This window comes from Podarcis raffonei, chromosome 14 (assembly GCF_027172205.1).
Source record: "Podarcis raffonei isolate rPodRaf1 chromosome 14, rPodRaf1.pri, whole genome shotgun sequence".
NCBI classification, from domain to species: Eukaryota; Metazoa; Chordata; class Lepidosauria; order Squamata; family Lacertidae; genus Podarcis; species Podarcis raffonei.
This window is the reverse complement of record NC_070615.1, coordinates 37,080,961-37,102,480: the sequence shown is the minus strand read 5'-3', so window position 1 is coordinate 37,102,480 and position 21,520 is coordinate 37,080,961. Positions and strand designations below refer to the sequence as shown.

Genomic DNA, 21,520 nt, shown 5'->3' with positions numbered 1-21,520 from the left:
CCTTTCTTCCCTCATTACTCCAGGGAACAGAATGTATTATGCACAGCAAAGTGGTATACATATGTGCAAGATTAAGTCAGGCTTCAGAATTGAGCTGGATGGTTTTTATGCAGAATCTGACTTGCAGGGTTCTTTCCTTATTGGAATATTACAGGTCCATATAAGAGCAGCGCAGAGGCAACTAGAAAGGACAAGGGATGAGGTGGGTTCTTTCGTTAGGATGACTTGATGATGGCTGGCAGTGAGAGGGCAAATAACAGCACCCTAAGGAACACCTCAGACATGGGCGAAAGCTCATGGTAGCATCTCACCCTCCTAGAATTGGAATAACATGCATGAGATGTCTCAGCTGGCTTTAATCTGTGGCAAGGAAGATGACAGTAAAAGAAAAGGCACAATTCCAGCATTACAAGGAGTAGGGGTGGGTTTATGGCTGAAGGCCACAACGGAGGCACTGTGGGAGGAAAATGGCCAGAGCTCCCCTGTGGCACCTAGTGCAGAATTCAGCGTTTTTAAAATCTATGGGGCAAGTGTCTAGTTCCTGTTGTTTCAGACATGCTCGAGAAGTTCTTTAGATAAAAACAGCCTCATAAATTGATTTGCGGGTTCGGTTCAGCCGTGTGCAATACTTTCCTCCAGGCCTTTCCATTCACACACGAAAATGGGAGAAGCAAGCATCTGAAGGCAGCCAGAGAAGACAACCACCTCCGGGTTTCTGGGGCCAGGTGAGGAAATAAACAGCTCCATCCACAGCTCCTTGGAGACAGGCGACTTGTCATGCATGATGCAATTTGTGAACAGGAGAAAGGGCTTGTTTGAATAAGTCTTCTTTTTTCCAGAGTCAGAGGAAACAGAGATGGCTGGTGTTCACTGGGACTGGTGGGATGGTCAGAAGATGGAGGCAGAGCCAGTGATGAGGGGAGCCACAGCCAATGGGAGGTGGAGCCAACTTATTTGAGGTTTGTCCCCCATCCGCCTGCTGAGTTGCACAAGGGCAAAACTTGAGACCAGAGAGGAAGAAGCTGTGAGCCAGGGCCACCCCTGGGTTGGTTTTAAGTAAGAAGACAGGTAGGTGAGGGCTGGCTGACTGAGGGCCAGCTGAGAATGGTGGGCCAGTGCCCCATTTTCCCTAATGGACCAGCCTCCACTGTGCAGGAACAAGAGAGACAGGGGCATTTGGAGAAAAAATGCTCCATTCTGGCTAGAATCCACTCTCTGCCACTGAAATGAAGTGCTGCTGTCATAGTCTCAGCTCTAGATTTAGATGGCAAAGCTGTCCTGCCTCCAGACCTGCTGGCCTGCAATGTAGGTTGCCCGAACATGGAGGTTGTCATCCAGCAACAAGAAATCTGTATGGAATATAAATTTATGTCACTCAACAGAGGAAGTGGATACAGTGGGCCATTGGCAGCTGGCACCTGCTGGGATTGATGGGGTCGAAGGCGGGGAGCCTGACAGTAGGTGGAACCAGAGCCAACGATAGGCTGAGTCAGAGCCAATGACAGGTGGAGCCAACTCCCTCTGCTGTTATAACCTTTCCTCCTCCCTGCTGAGTTCTAGAAAGGCAACACTGAGACTAAGGAGGGGGAAACTGACAGGCAGTGCCACCCATCTGGCGTGGATGTAAGTTAGAAGGCAGTTGTGTGGCAGTCTGAAAGTTGGTGAGGCAGTGCCCCATTTGCTCTAATGGACCAGCCACCAAGCACTCCTAACAATGCTCACAGCCATTTCCTTTTTGCATATTTGGCACAATGCCTGTTGAAACAGGTGCATGAAAAAGAAATATCCGGTCGAGACTGATGTGAGGGCAGGGATGGGGAAACTGTCGCCCTTCCAATGCTGGTGGCCAAAGGTTATGGGAGGTGAGAGTCCAGCAACAACTGCAGGGTCACAGGTCTCCATCCCTGATCCACAATAATCCCTAAAGGAGTAGAAAACAGGCAAAGGTGCCTTATATCAGGCCATATTATTGCCTACTGACAGTAATTCTCCAGGGTTTCAGGGGAATGTCTTCCCCATTACATGCTACCTTCTCTGTCCTCAAACTAGAGTTTGCTAGGGAATGAATCTGGGTGCTTCATGAAGAATGGGTTCTATTGCAGAGCTATGGTTCCTCCCCTTCCCAAAGTCATAGCTGCACCAAGCACAGCTTCAAGTGTCCACTAGGATTCCAGTGAAACTGCCCTACTCTCTCCCTCCCTAGAACTTCACACCCTACTCCAGTTGTTGTGCTCTCCCTGATGGGGGGGGGGAAGAGACCCTCTCCTCAGTTTGAGGATTTTCCAGCAGAAGACACACACAGGAGGGGCTTGGGGTGGGAGGTTTGGAACTCGCTCTCCCAATGACGGCCAATACCTGCATCGGTGTCATAATCCAAGGTGCCCTTTCTGTCCTCGATTTTCAAGAGCTGAGCAGGGTGTAGAGAAGCAGCTTCCAGTGCTGTCTCTACAGAGCAACCTGAAAAAGAGAGAAGATCCATCACTACGATTTTATTTATTTGCTTAAGCAATTTACATATTGCTTAACTACAATAGTCTTTAAGCTGGTTTACAAAGACAGAATACAACAACAACAACAACAACAACAACAAATCAATTAAAACAGTGAAATCGAACTTCAATGAAAATACGTGCAGGAATAAAGAAGCCTTCAGTAGGTGCTAGAAGCTCGACAGGGAGGGAGCCTGTTTGACCTCAAGTGGGAGTTCCATAAAATTGGGCATGTAATACTAAATGCATGGCTATTGGTGGACACAAGTTGTGCATCCAAGCCACGGAGGACCACTAGCAGTAACTCCCCTGAAGACCTCAGTGATCTGGTGGGGATGCCTGAGGCATCCTGGAGCCTTGTAAATTATTAACAGGACCTTGAGCCTGACCTGCAGGCCTACAGGCAGCCAAGGCAAACATTTTAGCACCAGCGATAGTCTGTCCCCATCAACAATCTAGCTGCAGCGTTTTCTTTCATTGCAATAATTGAGTCTTGAGGTTACCAATGCATGGATCACTGTGGCCAGAACAAGTTTAAAAGCATAGGCCCCAATACCGATCTTTGGGGGAATCCACTTTCTCCATTCAAAGAACTGTCCATTCCTTCCTGCTCTTTACTTCCTGCTACTTAGTCAATTCCTGATTCACAGGAGGACCATTTCGTCCAAGAACGTACGGACAGCCACGGGTTCCCCCTTCTCATCCCACACAGAACAGCCTTACCAGTGGCATCCTTGAAATGTCGAACACATGTGTCCATGGTTGCAACGCTGCCACTCAGCGTTTTGGTCCCTGTGAAGAGGGCAGGGGTGAGAGAACGAAAGTACAAAGTTAAATGGAAAGCTGTTCACACAAGCCAATATGCGGGTCCAGTTTCCTGACTCCTGAGTAGACTAGCTGTTAGGATTGAGTCTACAGCACTTCAACACAACTTCATTCCTTTCTTCTCTATGAGGTGCATTTTTCTTTTTTCCCTTGTGGTCATTAACCTGAGCAACAGCTCTGGAAAATGCTTCAAGTTTAGCCAGTATAATTAAGAATGCACCATCACTAGGTTGTGGGAAAGGACTAAGTGTGCAATGTCTTATCCTGGTATCACACACTTATGCTGGGAGATTCACTTTGCACTGGTCCATAGCTTGTGACTGTAGCAGTCAGGATCAAGCATGGAGCCCAGTATGAGCTGCACACAATGTAGCAAGACAGGAAGCTGCCTTTATTGTGAGCCAGACCATTGGTCCATCTAGTTCAGTATTGCCTTCATTGACAGGCAGCTGTTCTTCAGGGTTTTGGACAGAGATCTTTCCCAGCCTGGAGATGCCAGAGATTGAACCTGGAACCTTCTGCATGCAAGGGAGATGCTCTGCCACTGAGCAATGGTTTGCGCAGCCAACATCATGGTGATGCCATGCAGGAAGGAGGTTGTTCCTGGTATCTGCAAGGTTTGGGCCTTCAAGAGCTTAATGGTTCAAATGTCAGGCCACACACTCCAACCCTGAATGAGAAAGTCGTCCAGGGTCCCATCCTCCCTACCTGGATTCTGGGGCACTCACCTGCAATGTAGGAGTTCAGCCCATCCATCTCCACCACCTGTTGGCCCAAGGTGTGCCTGCCTGGGGCAAGCCCCATACCTGCGATGGCATCTGTCACCAGGACCAGACCTAAAGGGACATAATTGGCTCATGTTAACTCCAGTCTCGTCATAAAGGTCAGCAAAGAACACAGGAACTGCCAAGCCACTGGTTCTTTTAGGTCAACAATAGGGGATCTCTGGCCCTCCAGATGTTGCTGGACTCCCCACTCTTTCAGGCCCCATCTACATTGTTTAAAGCAGACTTATGGCACTTTAAAGCAATCATCTGGAAACTATAGCTCTGTGAAGAGAATGGGGATCCCTTAACTACTCTCTGCACCCTTAACAAACCACAGTTCCCAGGATTATTTGGGGGAAGCCATGATGGCTTTAAAGTGGCATTTGTTTATTTATTACGGTACATTTATATCCCACCTTTCCTCCAAGGACCTTAAGGTAGTGTCTTCCTGTTTTACCCTCACAATAACCCTGTGAGGTAGGTTGTGCTGAGAGAGAGTGATTGGTCCCAGGCCACCAAGTGAGCTTCACAGCTGAGTGGGGGTTAGAACCTGGTCTTCCAGGTCTTAGGCTCAACACTCAAGCCACTGTACCACACTGCCTCACTACCATTTTAAATGTATAGTGCAGATGTGGCCTCACTCTCACTAATGAACATGTTATGGCTGATCTCTCTCTACCTCCCCCTATATATCTTTAGGCACCCAGCAAAAGTGTTCCTCTTCAGCCAGGCCTTTGGCTAATCAATATTCTACAGCCTTTTACATGTGTTTTTTTTGGGGGGGGGTCTATTGTTTTGTTTTGTTTTTCTATTTGTGCTTTTCTCTTGTGCTTTTATCTTTTGAACAGCCCTGAGATCTTTTTATGAAGAGTAATATATATATCTAATAAAATACATACATAAATGAATAAATCACACTGTTTCCTCAGTACCTACAGGCAGCAGCTGGGAACCGATCTAGCAAGACTAACTCCATATTCACTACTCAGGGGATTTCCTGCCCAATGGGACAAACCTTTAGGGTCAGCCCGGTGAGCGATCCTCAGGGCAGCAGGATTCGTGTGGATGCCGTCTGATATCATGCCATAGAACACTTTCTGACCTGGGGGGATCTGGTCGCTTGTGAGGAGTCCCACAATCCCAGGATCTCGATGGTGGAACTGCAGGTAGACAAAACCAGGATGAGCATCAGAATGGTGCCCCATGGAGTGTTAAAGAAAGGAGATTGGCAGGCAGAGGAAATCTGAGGGGTCGCACCAATATTACAACATGAGCCTGTGGGAATCCTTCATTCAAGGCTCTCCTCCAGGTCCTCCTCCACTCCTGACGCAAGTGCAGGGGTAGGGGTGGCACCAGTTAAAATTTGTTGACCTCCACCCCCACCCCACATTCAGAAGGCATCATTCCCATTTTTTTAGATGTAGCTTCACAACCAGAAAGGCCAAAATCTTGCTTTCCAGTAAGGTAAAAAATATGTGGAGATTCTTAAGATACCTGCCAGACTGAGAGGGAGAATGTCTGGGGCTGGATCAAGGGGCCTGATGGGCTGGAGGTAATTGATGCTACTCACAGGTAACATGGCATTGAAAAGGTGAGTGATGAAGGTGGCCCCATGTTGAACAGCCTCCTCGGCATGAGACAGGTTAGCCATGGAGTGACCTAGAATCAAGGAGAACCAGGTGTAAAACGCTCCTACCCAGCAAGCTTCCTTGGGCCTGTGAGTTCACCTGTAGATAGAGGGACTCTTTGGGGCAATATTAGACTGGGAACTGGCACCCCAAGGCACAAATTCAACAAACACCCAACCCACATTCCCAGTATGTGCATTGGGTATATAATCCTTAAGGGAGACCTTGTAGGTCAGTGATAAAGAGTCACTTTCTTTGCATAACAGAAGGTCCCATGTTCAATTCATGGCATCGCCAGGTAGGGCAGGGAATATCTCCTTTCTGGACCCTGGAGAGTCAGTGCCTGTCAAGTGTACTCAGCTAGAGAGACCAACGTCTGACTCAACAGAAGGCAACTTCCTATACTCCTAATATTCAGTGGGCATCCCAGCTGTTGGAAATATAATGCATTTCCCCATTTCTAATATATGAAAACTCTGGATCCGCTTCCAGGAACCCCCACACCGAATGCATCCTTCGATCAATAATAGAATGCACAATATTATTTCTGCTGTTCCAAAACATGTGTGGACCTAGGCTTGTTCCCTGCCTGCCAGATCCCAGAGCTCAAACTTGAAGGTCTCATGTAGAGGAGGCAATATTTACCTAGTGACACACAGATGCCACACTTGGTGAGCTCCTTGATCACTTCACTGCTCCTCTTCATCTCAGGTGCTAGGGTGACAATACGGACGCCGTCCAGGCTCCCATAGGTGTCTAGCAATTCCTGGAAGGCTCCCGTCTCGAAGGTGCGAAGGCAGTGCTCTGGGTGTGCCCCTCTTTTTTCTTTGCTGATGAATGGACCCTCCAGATGAACCCCTGTCCCATTGCAGAAGAGATGGGTGAGTTCTAGAGCAGAGTGGGGAACCTGAAGCCCTGGAGATGTTGCTGGGAAACAACTCCCATCTGCTCTGACCATTGGCCAAGTGGGCTGAGGCTGATGGGAGCTGAAGCCCAACATCTAGAGGTCCACAGGCTCCCCATCCCTGTTCTTGGATGAGGACATTGATGCCCTCTTCTGCAAGTCCCAACCTGCAGCAAGGCAGACCTACAGAGCCAAACTACTCTGTGAGTCTTCATCGCCTTCCTCCTCATTCCCCTCTCTCGAAGCTCCATCCAGGCAAACAAGAAGCACCAACACAGTTCCAGGACACATTCCATCCAAGAAAAAGCACTGGAGGAGAGGCCAGTGAGGGGTGAGGCCTGGGGGCAGAGGCCGTGGCCTGGGAAGGGTGTCCCAAGGGCCAGATAGAGAGGCCTATAAGTCACATTTGGCTCCTGGGACTGAAATTCCCCTGGAATGGTGGACTAGGAATGGGGAGACCTGAGTTCAAATCTCTACTGAGCCATAAATCTCACAGGGTCTCTTTTGGCCACTCACTGTCTCTCAGCCAAACATACCTCACAGGTTTGCTGTGAGGGTTAAGTGGCAGGGGAAGGAACCATGTATCCAACCTTGAGTTCCTTGGAAGAAAGGTGAGGTATAAAGGTAATGAATATGGCAGATGTTGTCCTGTGGGAGAGCAGGCGTAACACTCACCTAGGACACCAGCTCCATGAAGTCCTCCATTTTTGACGCAGATCTGAGGCAGCACCTGGAGTCGTCAGAAACATCACAGTTAATCATTGCTGTAAATGTATGAACAGAAAGCCTTTGCCTGCTGACTTCACTTTGCATAATTAACTTGTTCAAACCATGCTGCAAGGGCGGCCGGCAAGATTCCCACTTTGCAGATGGGATACAGTCAAGCCATCTCATTGAGTATGTGGCCAAGGTGACATCTGAACTCAGGACTAAAGTCATCTGATGTCACTACATTCAGTGCTGAATTGGCTAAAGTGTGTGGTCCCATAGCTGCAATCGTTCACTTGCCCTGAACCCACATGAGTACAAAAGATAGCATCCCAACTATCTTGCCTTAAGAGTCAACTTTGGCTGTTTGGAGTGGGGGCTCAGACCAGTGATCCTTCCTCAGCGATGGATCCCAGGAACTTTGGGAATTGTACCTCATTGAGGGTGATAGCAGCCTCCTAACGACTCAGCACCCTTAACAAACTATACTTCCCATGATTCTTTGGGGGAAGGCATGGCTCTTTAGAGTGGTATCAGAGTACTTTAATTGTATGGTGCGGATGGGGCCCTAGTCAGAGAGGCACTTCAGGACAAACCTTCTTCTGGGCCCTGTTTCCTGGTCGCCTCATGGACCCATGAAACCAACAAGGCCTCAGCCCCACGAGACAGAGAGATATCACAGTCTTAGAAAAATGGGCCTTAGCCCTGTTTCATTACATAAGCTCCTGATCGGGTATCCCTTTATTGACTTGGTTAAGACAATCAAATATGTCTTTCACCCTCCATTGACACATGGAAGCTTGTGGAGAGACACTTCCATTTGACTGCTGTTCTTGCAAAGTCTAAAACTACAACCATCACCCCTGTTTTTCTTTCTTTTCTCCACAACTATTAAGCTCTGTATTCCCAATGTGGGTATGTGTTGTTATTTGATAGGAAACATAGATATATATACAGCGGTACCTCGGGTTACATACGCTTCAGGTTACATATGCCTCAGGTTACACACTCTGCTAACCCAGAAATAGTGCTTCAGGTTAAGAACTTTGCTTCAGGATAAGAACAGAAATCATGCTCCAGCAGTGCGGCAGCAGCAGGAGGCCCCATTAGCTAAAGTGGTGCTTCAGGTTAAGAACAGTTTCAGGTTAAGAACAGACCTCTGGAACAAATTAAGTACTTAACCTGAGATACCACTGTAGGTCCATGAAAACAGCACCATATCAACAGTCTAAAGGTTGACAACTAGCAATCTCAGTTTAGAGTCCAACCATTTACTTCCTCATTTGGGGAAGGCTACAAACAGACAAGGACACATGAGCTGAAGAGGTACTCCACCTTAGCCGGGAGGAGCTGTTGTTCAGTGACTGAACAAAAATACCACATTCACACCGTACATTTAAAGCACTACAATACCACTTTAAACAGTTGCTACCATTTCAGGGGGTGGAACTGTCTGTCTCAGAGGCATGCAGTAGGTCCTAGGTTCTGTCCCCTGCCTCCTCAGGTAGGTCCGGGAATGTCCCCTGCTAAAGCTCTGGAGACTTGCTGCCAGTTAATGTAGACAGCAATGAGCTTGACAAATCAGTGGCATGAGTCAGGAAAAGGCAGCTTCCTCCGTGCCTTCTCCTTTCTGTCAGTGTTGTGCTTGTAGAATTCAGTAGGGAAGAGGATGGGGACAAAACTGGAAGAAGTTGGCTCTGCCTATCATTAGCTCTGGCGCCACCTACTGTTGGGCTCCCTGTCTTCTGCCCTACCAGTCTCATTGGGAACCAGCCACCTCGGGTACCAGGCGACAGGCAAGACTTCTCCCATGATCCCAGAGAACTCTAATGGTACTGGGATTAATTTGACCAACCTGTGCCTGCTTTAAGGAGAAAGAACAGAAATGGACAAGAGTTTGGGGTGTGTGCATCTAGATGGAAATAGGCACAGAAGGCAGCTCAACTATCAGAGGGTCATTCAGGCCTTCACAATTTGTGAAACAACATGAACAACACAGCTTTGTATTGTGGTATGTCAGACTCTTGTGGGCCTCACTCTGCTGCTCTGTTTTTGGAATCCCAGGCAAACAGCAAAGATGGGAGATTTATCACACTTCTGTAGGCTGCCACACATGGTTGGCTGTGTTCGACTCGCAGGTTGTTCAAGGCGTGTAAAAGCTGCTTAGAGCAACATTAGATCTCATGAGTAAGGAAGGGTATTCATAGGGCCCTATTCTTGCTTACCTTGTGATATACAGATGATGGTGAGGACACCAGGGTTGGGCAAAAAGAGGTCACTCCGTGAGACAATATTTTCTGGGCGACCAGTGAGATTCCTGCTCCCACATCATCTGTGGCCAGAGAGAAATCCACTCCAAAGCCTCCTGTGTGAAGGAAAGAACAGATAAGTTGCCACTGGCTATGCTATAAAAGCTAGGTTAGCCATCCCTAACCATGTGCCCTCTAGATGGGCAGGGCATGCATGCATGCATGCATGCATAAATAAATAAATAAAGCAGTTGATACAGACTCCCATCTCTGTAACCTAGCTAGTTTGGCCAATGGTCAGGAAAGATGCGAGTTGTAGCCCTTAACATGGAGGGCAGCAGGTTGGAGATGGCTGATCCAGGGTGTCTCAGAAGATGTACAGGAGTAACATATCACTGGTTGAGTGGAGGGATCCTGCTTTCCAGCTCCCTTGAACTGTACAAATGCCTCTTGCTTGTCCAGATGGGCAAATATAGGCATAGAAATCTCTGGCTTTTGTGTGGCTGAACTGCAGCCAACTGTACAAATGTTAAGATTCAGATCTGTTGTCTCACCTACCAATGTCATGTGGATCCTGATGGCTGAAAACAGCTACCCATTCCTGATCTAAATATAGTATAAAATTGCTCAGTTGGTAGAGCATGAGACTCTTAATCTCAGGGTCATGGGTTCGAGCCCCACATGGGGCAAAAGATTCCTGCATTGCAGGGGGCTGGACTAGATGACCATTGTGGTCCCTTCCAACTCTACAATTCTTTCATTCTATGATGACTGTGGGCTTCCTAAGGGATACTTGCTGCTCATATATATGTAAAAGCTTAGAACCCACAAAATTATGAAATAATGTTTTCTTCCAACTTGCCTCTCTTATTTAACTCTTCTATGCTTTTTCTGCAAGTCACATTTTCACAGCAAAGCTTTTAAAAGATTCAAGCATGGACTATACAAGCCGGATCTACAAGGCAGCAATTTCTGCACTGCTTAAACCATCCTAATCCTCGGTGTTCTCTTGTACTAGAATTATTCTGATACCTTACCATTGATCTGCACATCAATGAAGCCAGGTGCCAGGATGCTTCCCTTGCAGTCCAGCTGGATGTCTGCAGGTTTCTTTTCATCAAAGAACAGCTTCTCTGGGTTTAGGATTTTTCCTTCTCTCACCCACAAGTCGTCTCTGAAAACAGAAGCAACCAGTAACCTAGAGCACAGTCAGACCTGGGAGAAAGCTATGTGTCTGCAAGTACATTTAATAAAAAGCAGCAGATTTCACTGGAAATTTATCAACAAATGCTAGCAAGTTGAAGAAATTAGCATTGTCTTTACAAAGATATTTGATCAGGAACAAACACTGGTACATGTAAACATACAAGGCTGCTTCAGATGTAAGTATAAACCATAGTTTAGTGTTACAAAAAACAAGCCTAGCCTCCACAGAGGCTCACATGCACATCCTCCCACTCTGGCATGGTCACAAGGAAGAGCTCAGAAGATTTTGATTCCATTTTTTATTAGCCTCAGTTTGCCATGTCACTGGATCCAGGACATACTGTGATTACTCTCAATGATGGCTACACACCTTAAGGCCATCGCAGACAACAAGAAGCAAAGCACCTCCCCACCACGCTCACCTTTGCAGCTCATGATTCTTCAAAATCCAGCAGTTAGTAAACTGGAAGACTGGAGCATCTGAGGTGGCTTTGTCAGGTGGCATCATTCAGGCATTCAGGGAATGTGCCTGGTAATGAGAAAGGAAGCAAAACACAGACAGAATAGGTGGGAAAATAACAAAACAGTTCTGCAAGGAAGACCACATCAGGCACTGCTGTTGTCTTACACCTAGAAGCAGCCATTCCATCTGGTTACCTGAATTGTTTCCTTCCCTGCCTGTCACCATAAGAAATGTAACCTTAAAATCCAATGACTGGGTTTGCTTCTCCCCCCTCCTCCCTCCATCTCCTTTCCCCCGTGTTTTGCCATTATCTTTTAGATTGTAAACTTGAGGGCAGGGCCTGTATTGGTTTGGTTGTTGTTGTTCTTATTTTATTGATCTGGAAGTGGGGCCAAAAACAGGGGCTTAAATTTAAAAAAATGTTCTTGAAAGTCTAGGTGCAATGCCTGGTAAACTCAGCAATTAGATGGCATACTCCCTTGGACCTCTCTGTGGCAGAAACAAAACCATACAAAAACTCCAACATTTTTATTTATATGATTGACAGAGTTCTGCTTTTCTTGCTGCAACATTTTGCATTCTATTTTTTTAAAAAAGAACAGAATGCGTAAGGCACATCACAGAGGTCAGAGGCAGCCCTCTTTAAAAACACAACTGTGCATGTGCAGAGTGCATTTCCTTCATTAATGGGAAACTAGAATCCACCACATACCTTAGGCCTGGCAGGCATAGCCAATGTGATGCCAAATGCCTACATACGTTTGCAAATAAACTGTAATTGTCTTCCCTGCAGTAAGAATAATAGGGTAAGAACCACCCTCACTGCTGCCTCTGCTCATAAGAGGAGTCCTGCTGAATCAGGCCACTAGCCCATTTAGTCCGGCATCCTGTTCTCACAGTAGCCAACCAGATGCCCATAAGAAGCTCGCAAACAGGACCTGAGCACAACAGAACTCTCTCCTCCTGCATTTTCCAGCAACTGGTGCTAAAAATATTTTAATCACCAAGATGTACAGCGTCTGCCAGTCTGTTTCTAGGTGCAATTCAAAGTGCCAGTTTAAATCTTTGGTTGCACCAAATTTTATTAACTAACTAAAAAAGGAAAGGAAAAAGTAGTAAACAAATAAGTTCAGCTTCACTATTTTATATTCTTTCTTAAAATCTCAAGCCTCTTACAAAGTTTGTAAAAACACATGGTATATAGGAATATGTGAAATAATTATATTACAATAATGTAAATACATTATATAGATGTATATTCTCCTTAAAGTTATTGCTCTAAAACATATAAAAAATAACAATTCTAGTTGTGCTCCATTTATTGCACTGGGGACTTTATACTGCCTTGTGGAATATTCTAACGTTTAAAGGAGGGTTGTAAATCATATCTAAATCACTACAACGCAGGGCAGTGAAATCTACCGTGTCTGCTTCCTCCGCCTTCGCTTCTATTTTCAAGACTGGTAGCAAATCGGCCCCCATCATGTCAATGGAGGGGCGATGGAGAGGTTCAGCCCAGTGTATCAGTTCGGAAACCGAGGAGCGTGATGTCATCTGTCACTCAATGCGGGGGGGGGCAAGTTGCCCAAGAAAGAGCAGTCCCGCCTATATCTGCATAAATTAGCATGTGCTTTACACAAGCACCTTCTCATTGGCTAGCATTTCTGCTCCAGGGAAAGAAGAGGTGTTCCGAGTAGCTGCTGAACCCCCGTGGTTTCCCTCGGAAAGAAGCGCAGAGCATTGTCCTTACCGGCTCCCAACACATAAGCCGTCTCTCGGGTCGCCCAACTTCTGCCTTAACGCTCTTCTCCAGCAGCGGATCTCGCTCACGTGACAAGTCTTTCCTCGTCAGCTGATAGGAAAGACTGTGGGGGGGATGGGCTCCCTACGGGCACGTGAGCGGCACTGACGAGCCGCCATGATGAGAAGGAAAAGGAAAGGAAGGGAAGGGAAGGGGTCAGTGCCGGCAGCAACCCTTACCTCCATCTTGAGATGGTCAGAGTAACAGCTGACTAGGAATGGCTGAGTATGCAATTCTATGGAGACGGGGAATTAGGTGGTAGATATACATATGTGTTTGTTTGTTTGTTTGTTTACCTGATTTAGATGTTTTACTTAAGCAATTTATTGTTTTATTTACTTTTATTTATTTAAACATTTTATCTTACTTTTATTTATTTGAACAATTTGTTGTTGTTGTTTCTATATTTGTTTTCACTCATTCTGCACCGCTTAACTACAATCTACTCCAAGGGGTGTACAAGAAATACATTAAATATATATATATATGTAAAAATCGGTTAAACTATAAAATCTGACTGCAGTTAAGCTGCCTGCTGGGCAGACTGAGGTCAGTGGGGCAGTGCCCCATTTGCCCTAATGTGCCAGCCTCCAGGACCTTTGCTGTAACTGTTTGTTTTGCTTTCTAGCTGCCTATTCTTTCTTGTTCTCTTCGGCCCCTGAGGCAGGAAGAACATGCCAAAGGGCAGCTAAGAAATGGGCATGACAGACAATATTTGCATACTGCAGGCAGTTTCCTTTTTTTTCTGAAGAGTGACAATGGTGCTGAGGTAAAGTGCAACCAGCGACCAGGATCCAGCCACATGTCTGCTTGCTTATTGGACAAGAACGTCTGTAGGGGGGAAAACCACCAGTTCTTCTCTGCCCTGCCCCCTCACCATCTTTGCTCTTGTAGAGATACTTCATGTTAGTACACAAGATCCATGAATATGTGTGTGAGATGGAAATCAGGCAGAGGTAAGGTAATAATAATGAAGCAGCATTTATCTTTCAAGTGCTCAAAGTACTTCACATATATTATTATTATTATTATTATTATTATTATTATTATTATTATTATTATTATGTACTGAGTTGAATAGGATCCAAACTGCAGCAGTCTGATTGGTCCTAGAACAATAGGATTCGGAATGCAGCAGTCTGATTGGTCCTAGAACAATGCAGCAGTATGATTGGTTGGCAGGAACTACCCAATCATGCTCCAGATAGAAGTGAATCCACAACCTGATTGGCTTACAGTAGAATTCCGGAATTAGCCAATCATGTGCAGCCCATTGTGTAAATAATGTATATAAAGCAGATACTTTGAGGGGACTTTCATTCATTCCTCCTCACCACTATGAGCTGAATAAAGAGCATGAAATCACTTTGCGTCTCTGAGTATATTTCAATTATTATTATTATTATCATCGTCATCATCATACCACAACTTTTAGGATATGGGTGAAGCTATACCACCAGTGGGTAGAGCATGAGACACTTGATTTCAGGCTTGTGGGCTCGAGCCCCATGTTGGGTGAAAGATGGACTAGATGATCCTTGTGGTCCTTTCCGATGCTACAATTCTGATTCCTCAGTCACACACCCCTCTCACCAGGTCAATACCCCATCCCCCTGCCCTTGCTTTGCCTTGAGTGTTTTTGCCTGGCTGGGATGTAGCTGGAATTCTGCTAATGCCTCTTGATTGCTTGGAAGGAGGCGAGAGAGGATGTGGGTGCATAAATTAACTTTTGTTGCTCCACCTACTTTTGCTCATGGTCCCACCCACTACTGGCATGTGTTCCTCAGGAGGCTGCCTAGAAAGGAATGTGGCCTTCAAGCTGAAGAAGACTTTTGAAGCCTGCAATACTAATAATTAATTCAGTGGCACAAAAATCAGGAGTTAAATGTGGATTTTGGAGGGGATGCCAGCATGCACAGAATACATAAATTTAGTAACACCTTGCTCAAATCTTCAGGACCATGTGCCTATTTCAGTGTCAAGGATCTTCTGGCTGATACCATCAAATTCAGTGCTCATCTGTTGCAGATTTCAGGGCATTGTGTGTGTGTGTGCGTGCGTGTGCGCGGGGGATATATATATTCAACACGAATGTAGGATATAATGATGCATGCAGGAAGACCTAGTTGCAGAACTGTATCAATGTGATGGAAATCTGAGGTGGCTGTGAAAACCAGTCATCCGTCTGTGTTGTTGGTAGCTGAGAGGTGTTTCTTATCCCCTGCTGAAAGGTTTCCTGACAACAGGTCTGGCATATTAATAAAGGCTTCTGACATCTTAGTGGCAAGGCAGGGAGGACATGAGCTAAGGGCTGAGTCACTCATGCTGGAAGGCACCGCAAAATAAGTAGACTCTTCCTCCTTGCCACCACTGTTCCTGCTAAGATGCAGACGCTGAATAATGATTACGCACCTAAAGGCTCTTCAGCCAGATTCTGCTTTATGACCCAGTGCCTGGTTTTGCCTCACAGACCTGTAGAGTTGAAAGGGACCCCAAAGGCTCATGTAGCCCAACCCCTGCAATGCAAAGACTTGGTAGAATAGCGCTTGTTCATATTTGCACAAAGTGCTCTTGAAATCTACTTTAACACTTCTCTTTTCACTTTATAAAGAATCCTGGGAACTGTAGTTCCTTAATGGTGCTGTTAAGGCCAGAGACGGCAGTGAGGAGGGCCACCCTTGACGTCCTCTCTCTGCCACCTCCTTTTAGTTCTCTTTCTGAAAGCCCATCTCCCCTTCTTGCCAACAGAATAAAAATGAGGCTGAGGGGGCCCTTTGAGCGGATGTCTGAGTTCTACCATGATGTGTCACATCCACACCATACATTTAAAACCTTTTCCCAAAGAATCCTGGGAACTGTAGTTTGCTAAGGGTGCTGGGAATCACAGCTTTGTCGTGGGTAAACTACAGTTCCCAGGATTCCTTGGAGTGGGGTGCTTGAATGTGTTTTATATGTATGGTGTGTACACACCTATGATGCCAAGTATCGCTACCTTTACCGCTGATGCAAACTCTGTCCCTGTAAATCAGTGAGACGATGCTCCATTGGTAGTACAGTGGTGTTCGTTCCGGAGGTCCGTTCTTAACCTGAAACTGTTCTTAACCGGAAGCACCACTTTAGCTAATGGGACCTCCTGCTGCCGCCGCGCCTCCGGAGCACGATTTCTGTTCTCATCCTGAAGCAAAGTTCTTAACCCGAGGTACTATTTATGGGTTAGCGGAGTCTGTAACCTGAAGCGTATGTAACCTGAGGTGCCTCTGTACTGTACCGAGGCATGACTGTAGGTATCTCCACACAAGGAGGGGTATTGGTTCAATCTTCACAAGGTAGTGTTGTTCATGCATAAAACACCTTCCGACTGGGTTCAGTCTAATGGATCAACACTTGACCCATATTTGGTTGGAACGCACGCTCCATGTGCACTGGGGATGAACGAGTCAATAGTCACTGTAGTTAAAATGAAACTGCCATGGACAGCAGCAGTTTACCTCTGAATGCTAGGTGCCAGGGTGAAGCAATTGGGGATAGCCATCACCTGTATGGCTTGCTTGTGAGGTAGAAAACTAGATTAGGTGGACCAGGGGGCAGTCCAAAGGCTGCTTTCGCTTCTGCTCAACCTTCTGAGGGCCACATGATAGTGGTGGGTGGGGCCAAATGCAAAAGTGAGCAGAGCAAAGGATGCAGATTTCCCCTTTGTACAGTAGGTTGAACGCTTGCAAACCCTTCTCCATTCAGACAAGCAGGAGATATTATCAGCGCCCAAGGACACATTCCAGCCAGGCAAAAACACTCAAGGTGCAAAGCAAAGTCAATGAGAGGTGTGGCATGGGAGGAGTGATTGTTGCCAAAGGAGAGTTCCAAGGGCCAGATACAGAGGCCCTGAGGGCCACATTTGACACCCCAAAGTTTGAGTTTCCCCACCCATGAGATAATACTTTGATCTGATCTACCACGGCAATCCGCTCTTATGCCTGCCTTCCTCAGTCCTGGCCCAGCTAGGAGAGCAGAGGGCAAAGGCCTGACCAGGAGGCCATGTAAAACGATCCCTTGAGCTGAATTCAAGCTGCGAAGCACCAGTTGTATCACTTGGCAACAGGCACATGATCTAGACGTAGGGTTTAGTTGGTGTGCGTTTTGCGCCTCTGTCCTTTTCTCAGGCCTCTCTGTAGATTAGATTGCTCTTGGAGCATCAGCTTCCAGGGGAAAAATTTAGGAGCCTGAGTTAGCTACTCTTTTGATCCACAGGAAACCAGATCAGATGCAGAAAACAAAACACAGGACAGGACAGAGAGCAGAAGCAAGAGACTGTGTGTGGTGTCTGTTCAGAAAATGGATGGATTTTGCTAGTGCTTGGTCTGGTAGCATTGTGGTGGAGTGGTTGGAGTGTCAGACTAGGTCCTGGAAGAGCTAATCTTCACTTGGCCATAAAGCTCACTGGGTGACTTTAGGCCAGGCGCTGCCTCTCAGCATAATCTACCTTGCAGGGTTGTTGCAGGGCTTAAATGAGGAGAGGGAGGGCCACATAAGCCACCTTGAGTTCCTTGGAGGAAAAAGTGAGATCTAAATGCAATAAATAAAATAGAAATAAACAATAATGTTTCTTGGGCAAGGGTTCCCAAACTGTGATGGTCCTTGAATTTCATTCAGGTGGTCCGTGCAATGTCATCATTAAGTTTTTACTTGTGATTTTAGTGTTTATTTTATTCCCTATTTTGTATTGCATTGAGTTCCATGGAATGCAAATTGTAATACAATAAAAGAGAATGTAAGAAATAAAAGAAGCAATAAAAATACAATTAAAAACCACACAGCATCTAACACAGCACACTGCAATTGCTACAAAAGACAGAAAAAGGAGTTTGCCAGCAACTTTAAAATGATTGACAAGGAAAAAAGTTTGGTAACCATTGATCAGGGGGTCCAAAGGAATTAAGAGTACTGAATCTGAGTGATTTTTTACACAAGGTCTCAAAAAACCCAGCAACTAAAAATAAAGTTTACGCTGTAGACTGTACAGTAAAAAAATCACAGGTCTGGAGCTTGTCATCCACACAAAAACCTTGATCTAAGCCATGGATCCTCATGGTTTTTACACAACAACAAGACCAGCAACAAATCATAGATCCCATCTGTGGATACAGCCAGGTGCTGGTGGTTTTGATGTTAAGATTATGAGGATCCAGAAGGATGGGGAGTGTGACCTGGAGGATCAGAGAGAGAAGGGAACAGTGTCAATGTTCCAAAAGCTTGGTGATCCCTGGTCTACACTGATGGGCAGCTGCTCCTCAGGGGTTCAGATTGAGGTCTCTCCCACTACCTGAAGACGTCAAGAAACTGAATCTAGGATCATCCGCATGCAGGGAGCAATGCACTTTACTGCCATGTGTTACTACTCTCTCTTTCCCCTCAATAAATCCAATCTTTCTTTGAAAAGGAATCCAGTATTTTCAGAAGATTTTTTTTTTGGCAGGCTCAATAAATAAAGCTTACAGCCAGGTTGCTACACATGTAGGTCACAACAGCTACAGCTATTCCACAGAAAATACACTTTAGTGTTCCATTCAGAGAGAGTTGTTTGGGGAACCGCTGGCTCTCAAGAAGTTACTGTACTATGACTCCCAAGATCTCTGTAATTGGCACGCCATACATTTAAAGCACCTATCATACCGCGTTAAACGGTCATGGCTCCCCCCCAAAGAATCCTGGGAGCTGTAGTTTGCTAAGGGTGCAGAGCGTTGTTAGCAGACCCCTGTTCCCCTTACAGAGATACAATTGCCAGAGTTCCTTTCGAAGTGGGATTATTAAACCACACTGGGAACTGTAGTTCTGTGGAGGGAATAGACAGCTCGGCATCCTTAAGTTCCTTTAATTCCTACTGCTCATAGATCTTTTTGTGGGAAACCATGGCGATAGTGCTTTAAATTTATGGTGTGAACATGACCATGGACAATGCTGCACTGGGAGTCCAGCAACATCTTAAGCCCTCCTCCCCAGCTATTTGTACTACGTGATCCTTCTTTCAGAAAAAGGAATTGACAGGACCTGTAATTATCTACACTTCCAATTAAATCTTCGCTAGGAACCTATGTCAGTACAGGCTTGCTTTTTCCTCCCCAGGGCTTTTTTTGGGGCGGGGGTGGGGGGAGCTAAAAGATGAAGCACAGTCAACGGAAAGAGAATTTACCTACGCAATCAGCATTTGACTTAAGGCCTCTTCCAGGGACCGAGGTGGCCTATTAATGGATATTATCCATCACTACTGCTGCTGCTTCTCCCTCTCCCTTTTGTCAGCTTCTCCCTCCCCCTCTCTGTTCCTCTGCAGGGCTGACTCACTCTGCAGCGCAGAGCTTCAATGCAAAATCATTACAAGGCCATCCGTTCCATTTCACAAGAGCTTATCTGCAGACCCAAACCATTTCCCCCTTAATTAGATGCTGCAAACGCTGGCATTTCACGTCCCGACACCCACCACCACTGCAAGGAGACCCATACAGGTACTGCCTTGGCAAGGTGGGGGGCGATGCTCTCCAATCCAATCTGTGAAGCTCGTAAAGGGTCTGAGGGGGGCTGAATGAGTCACGAAGAAGTTCTCAATGGCCCGAATCACTAGAGACTGTCTGCTGATGTAATTGCAGGGATGCCTCAACCTACTTCATCCTTACTAGGATGCACCAACACGGCTCTCAGGGAAAAAATATCCAGGCTTATTCTGGGCTCCTGTGTTTCACTACTTTGTATTTCTGCACATGGTCCCTTATGTGGTTTTGCCTCCTCTGCACTCAAATAATACATCAGAATCTCAAAACATTTAGACTTGGGTAATGGTGCATAGGTGGACCGTTCGCTTTTTCTTTTAAAAATACATAGGACACCCCCCCACCCACCCCTGCCAGTTGCCATGCACATAATTGTGAGAAAAGGGTGCACGCTTTGTACATTTCTTTGCAGGTTGTCTTTTTAAATTATGCTGCTCATTTAAAGAGACAGTAGTAAAGGACTATGCACATGATGCTCCAGTCACTTTGGTATATCCAGCCACCTACAACTTAGGCCCCAAATATCTGAAATGTCTGCTTCCCTATAGACCTTCCTGAGTGTTAAGATCAGTAGAGCAGACCCTCCACACCACACTCAGAAGTTCGGGTAGTGGCAGCACAGGAGAGAGAATTCTCTGGGGCAGCCCCTAAATTGTGGAATTCCTACCCAGAGGTGTGGCTGGCTTTTTCACTATATTCCCCACGCTTTTGGGGAATGCTGGAGATGCACCTTTTTACCCTCACCTTTGACATCCAAGATGTGTGTTTTTCAGAGCCCACCTGTTTTCAGTTCTGAATTTAAAATTGTTGTAAACCACCTTGGGGCCTGCTGGTGAATGGATGCTTAACAACAACGGTCACATTTAGGAAGGAAAAGCTGCCACATGTTTACGCTGAAGCATTCAATTCAGCTGAGCCAGCTCCTAAATTTGCATGTACAGGATTGCAATCTCTTGTCTCTCTTGAAGTTATCTACTTTGAACCTGTCTTCAGACTATGCAAATATCTGGAGGAAACTTTTTCCCTTCATAAATGCCCATACATGAAAGAGCTGTTACTGCACAACTGTAGCTCATATTCTCAGAGCTAGACAATCCAGCTCTGGGTAAATTATGAAGTATAGACGTTCATTAGCTATTGGTTGAAGTTATAATATGCCCAAATCAAGAGTCCTGATAATCATGGCTCTGGTTTTTAGTACATTTGCTCCATGAGTACAGGGTGGAAGGTGGAAAGATGAAGCATGGCAGGGCTGAGGAACTATCTGTTTGATTTCAGCTAAATATCAGCCACAGCCAGCCTAGCCAAGGGAGAGATTATAATAAAAGGTGTAGCCTTCTAGCTACTGTTAGAGCTGCGGTTTCCACATCCCTGCAGTCTACAGATCCTTGGTGAAAGTTCCTATCTAGCCATCTGCATCTACTCCCTAAAATGTAAATAAAAGCCAAGTTCTCACATTTTTATACCCAATTTTCTACTGTGGTATCCATAAGATGCTTTTTCCAAGCGCACAAGAAAACCTGGAGGTGTGCACGTGGCATACATTAGCTGTAAAGAGAACTGTGGTGCTGCAACTCCTATCATGCCTGACTATTGGCTGTGCTTGCTGAGGCTGATGAAAATTCTTGTTCAGTATCTGGGGAGGGGGTGGGGGAAGCAGGCTCCCCAAAGCTGATGTATGCCATGAGAAGGATCCCATGCATCTGAAACCACACTGGCTTTAGTACTAGGTTTTCTTGAAAAACAGTACATTCTCTCTCCCCTCCCCCCACTTTAAACAAAACAGCTTTTTCCAGAACTAAATGCAAAGCCATTTGTGATGGCATTTCCGTTGGCTCCTTGAACAAAAGCACATCTCACTTTGCTAACCAAAGTGTCTTGGAGCTTTACTGCTGTTTGGATCCAAGTACTGTTAAAAAGTCAAAGATAAAAGCTAGGTGCCAA

At 45.9% G+C, this 21,520-nt stretch overlaps 1 protein-coding gene and 1 long non-coding RNA gene across 4 annotated transcripts; one reads left to right on the top strand and one right to left on the bottom strand.

Annotated features, from left to right (window-relative positions):
• Positions 1-340: 340 nt before the first annotated feature.
• Positions 341-13,095, bottom strand: AMDHD2 (amidohydrolase domain containing 2). Of its 3 annotated transcripts, none has more exons than XM_053364721.1 (12): positions 12,990-13,095; positions 11,199-11,305; positions 10,608-10,744; positions 9,547-9,686; positions 7,289-7,343; positions 6,355-6,567; positions 5,652-5,740; positions 5,097-5,241; positions 4,043-4,150; positions 3,213-3,281; positions 2,356-2,457; positions 341-1,349 (listed from the first exon to the last, which is right to left on the bottom strand). In XM_053364721.1, the coding sequence occupies exons 2-12, from the start codon at positions 11,282-11,284 to the stop codon at positions 1,261-1,263; spliced, it is 1,233 nt and encodes a 410-aa protein (XP_053220696.1). In that variant the 5' UTR covers positions 11,285-11,305; positions 12,990-13,095; the 3' UTR covers positions 341-1,260. The 3 variants fall into 3 exon arrangements, with proteins under 3 accessions (XP_053220696.1, XP_053220698.1, XP_053220697.1); XM_053364723.1 differs by lacking the exon at positions 12,990-13,095 and adding an exon at positions 12,884-12,976; XM_053364722.1 differs by lacking the exon at positions 12,990-13,095 and adding an exon at positions 12,662-12,870.
• A 99-nt stretch (positions 13,096-13,194) lies between these two features.
• LOC128401551 (uncharacterized) lies at positions 13,195-19,845 on the top strand. The gene is made up of 2 exons (XR_008327484.1): positions 13,195-13,295; positions 19,363-19,845. It is a non-coding gene; the product is annotated as an uncharacterized LOC128401551 (long non-coding RNA).
• The last annotated feature ends 1,675 nt before the right edge of the window (positions 19,846-21,520 follow it).

Coding starts and splice junctions, on each gene's coding strand:
- AMDHD2 (XM_053364721.1), bottom strand. CDS start 11,284: ATGATGCCACCTGACAAAGCCACCTCAGATGCTCCAGTCTTCCAGTTT. Junction 7,344..9,546: donor CATCATCTGTATATCACAAG/GTAAGCAAGAAT, acceptor TGACGACTCCAG/GTGCTGCCTCAGATCTGCGT. Junction 4,151..5,096: donor TCACCGGGCTGACCCTAAAG/GTTTGTCCCATT, acceptor ATGTCCCTTTAG/GTCTGGTCCTGGTGACAGAT.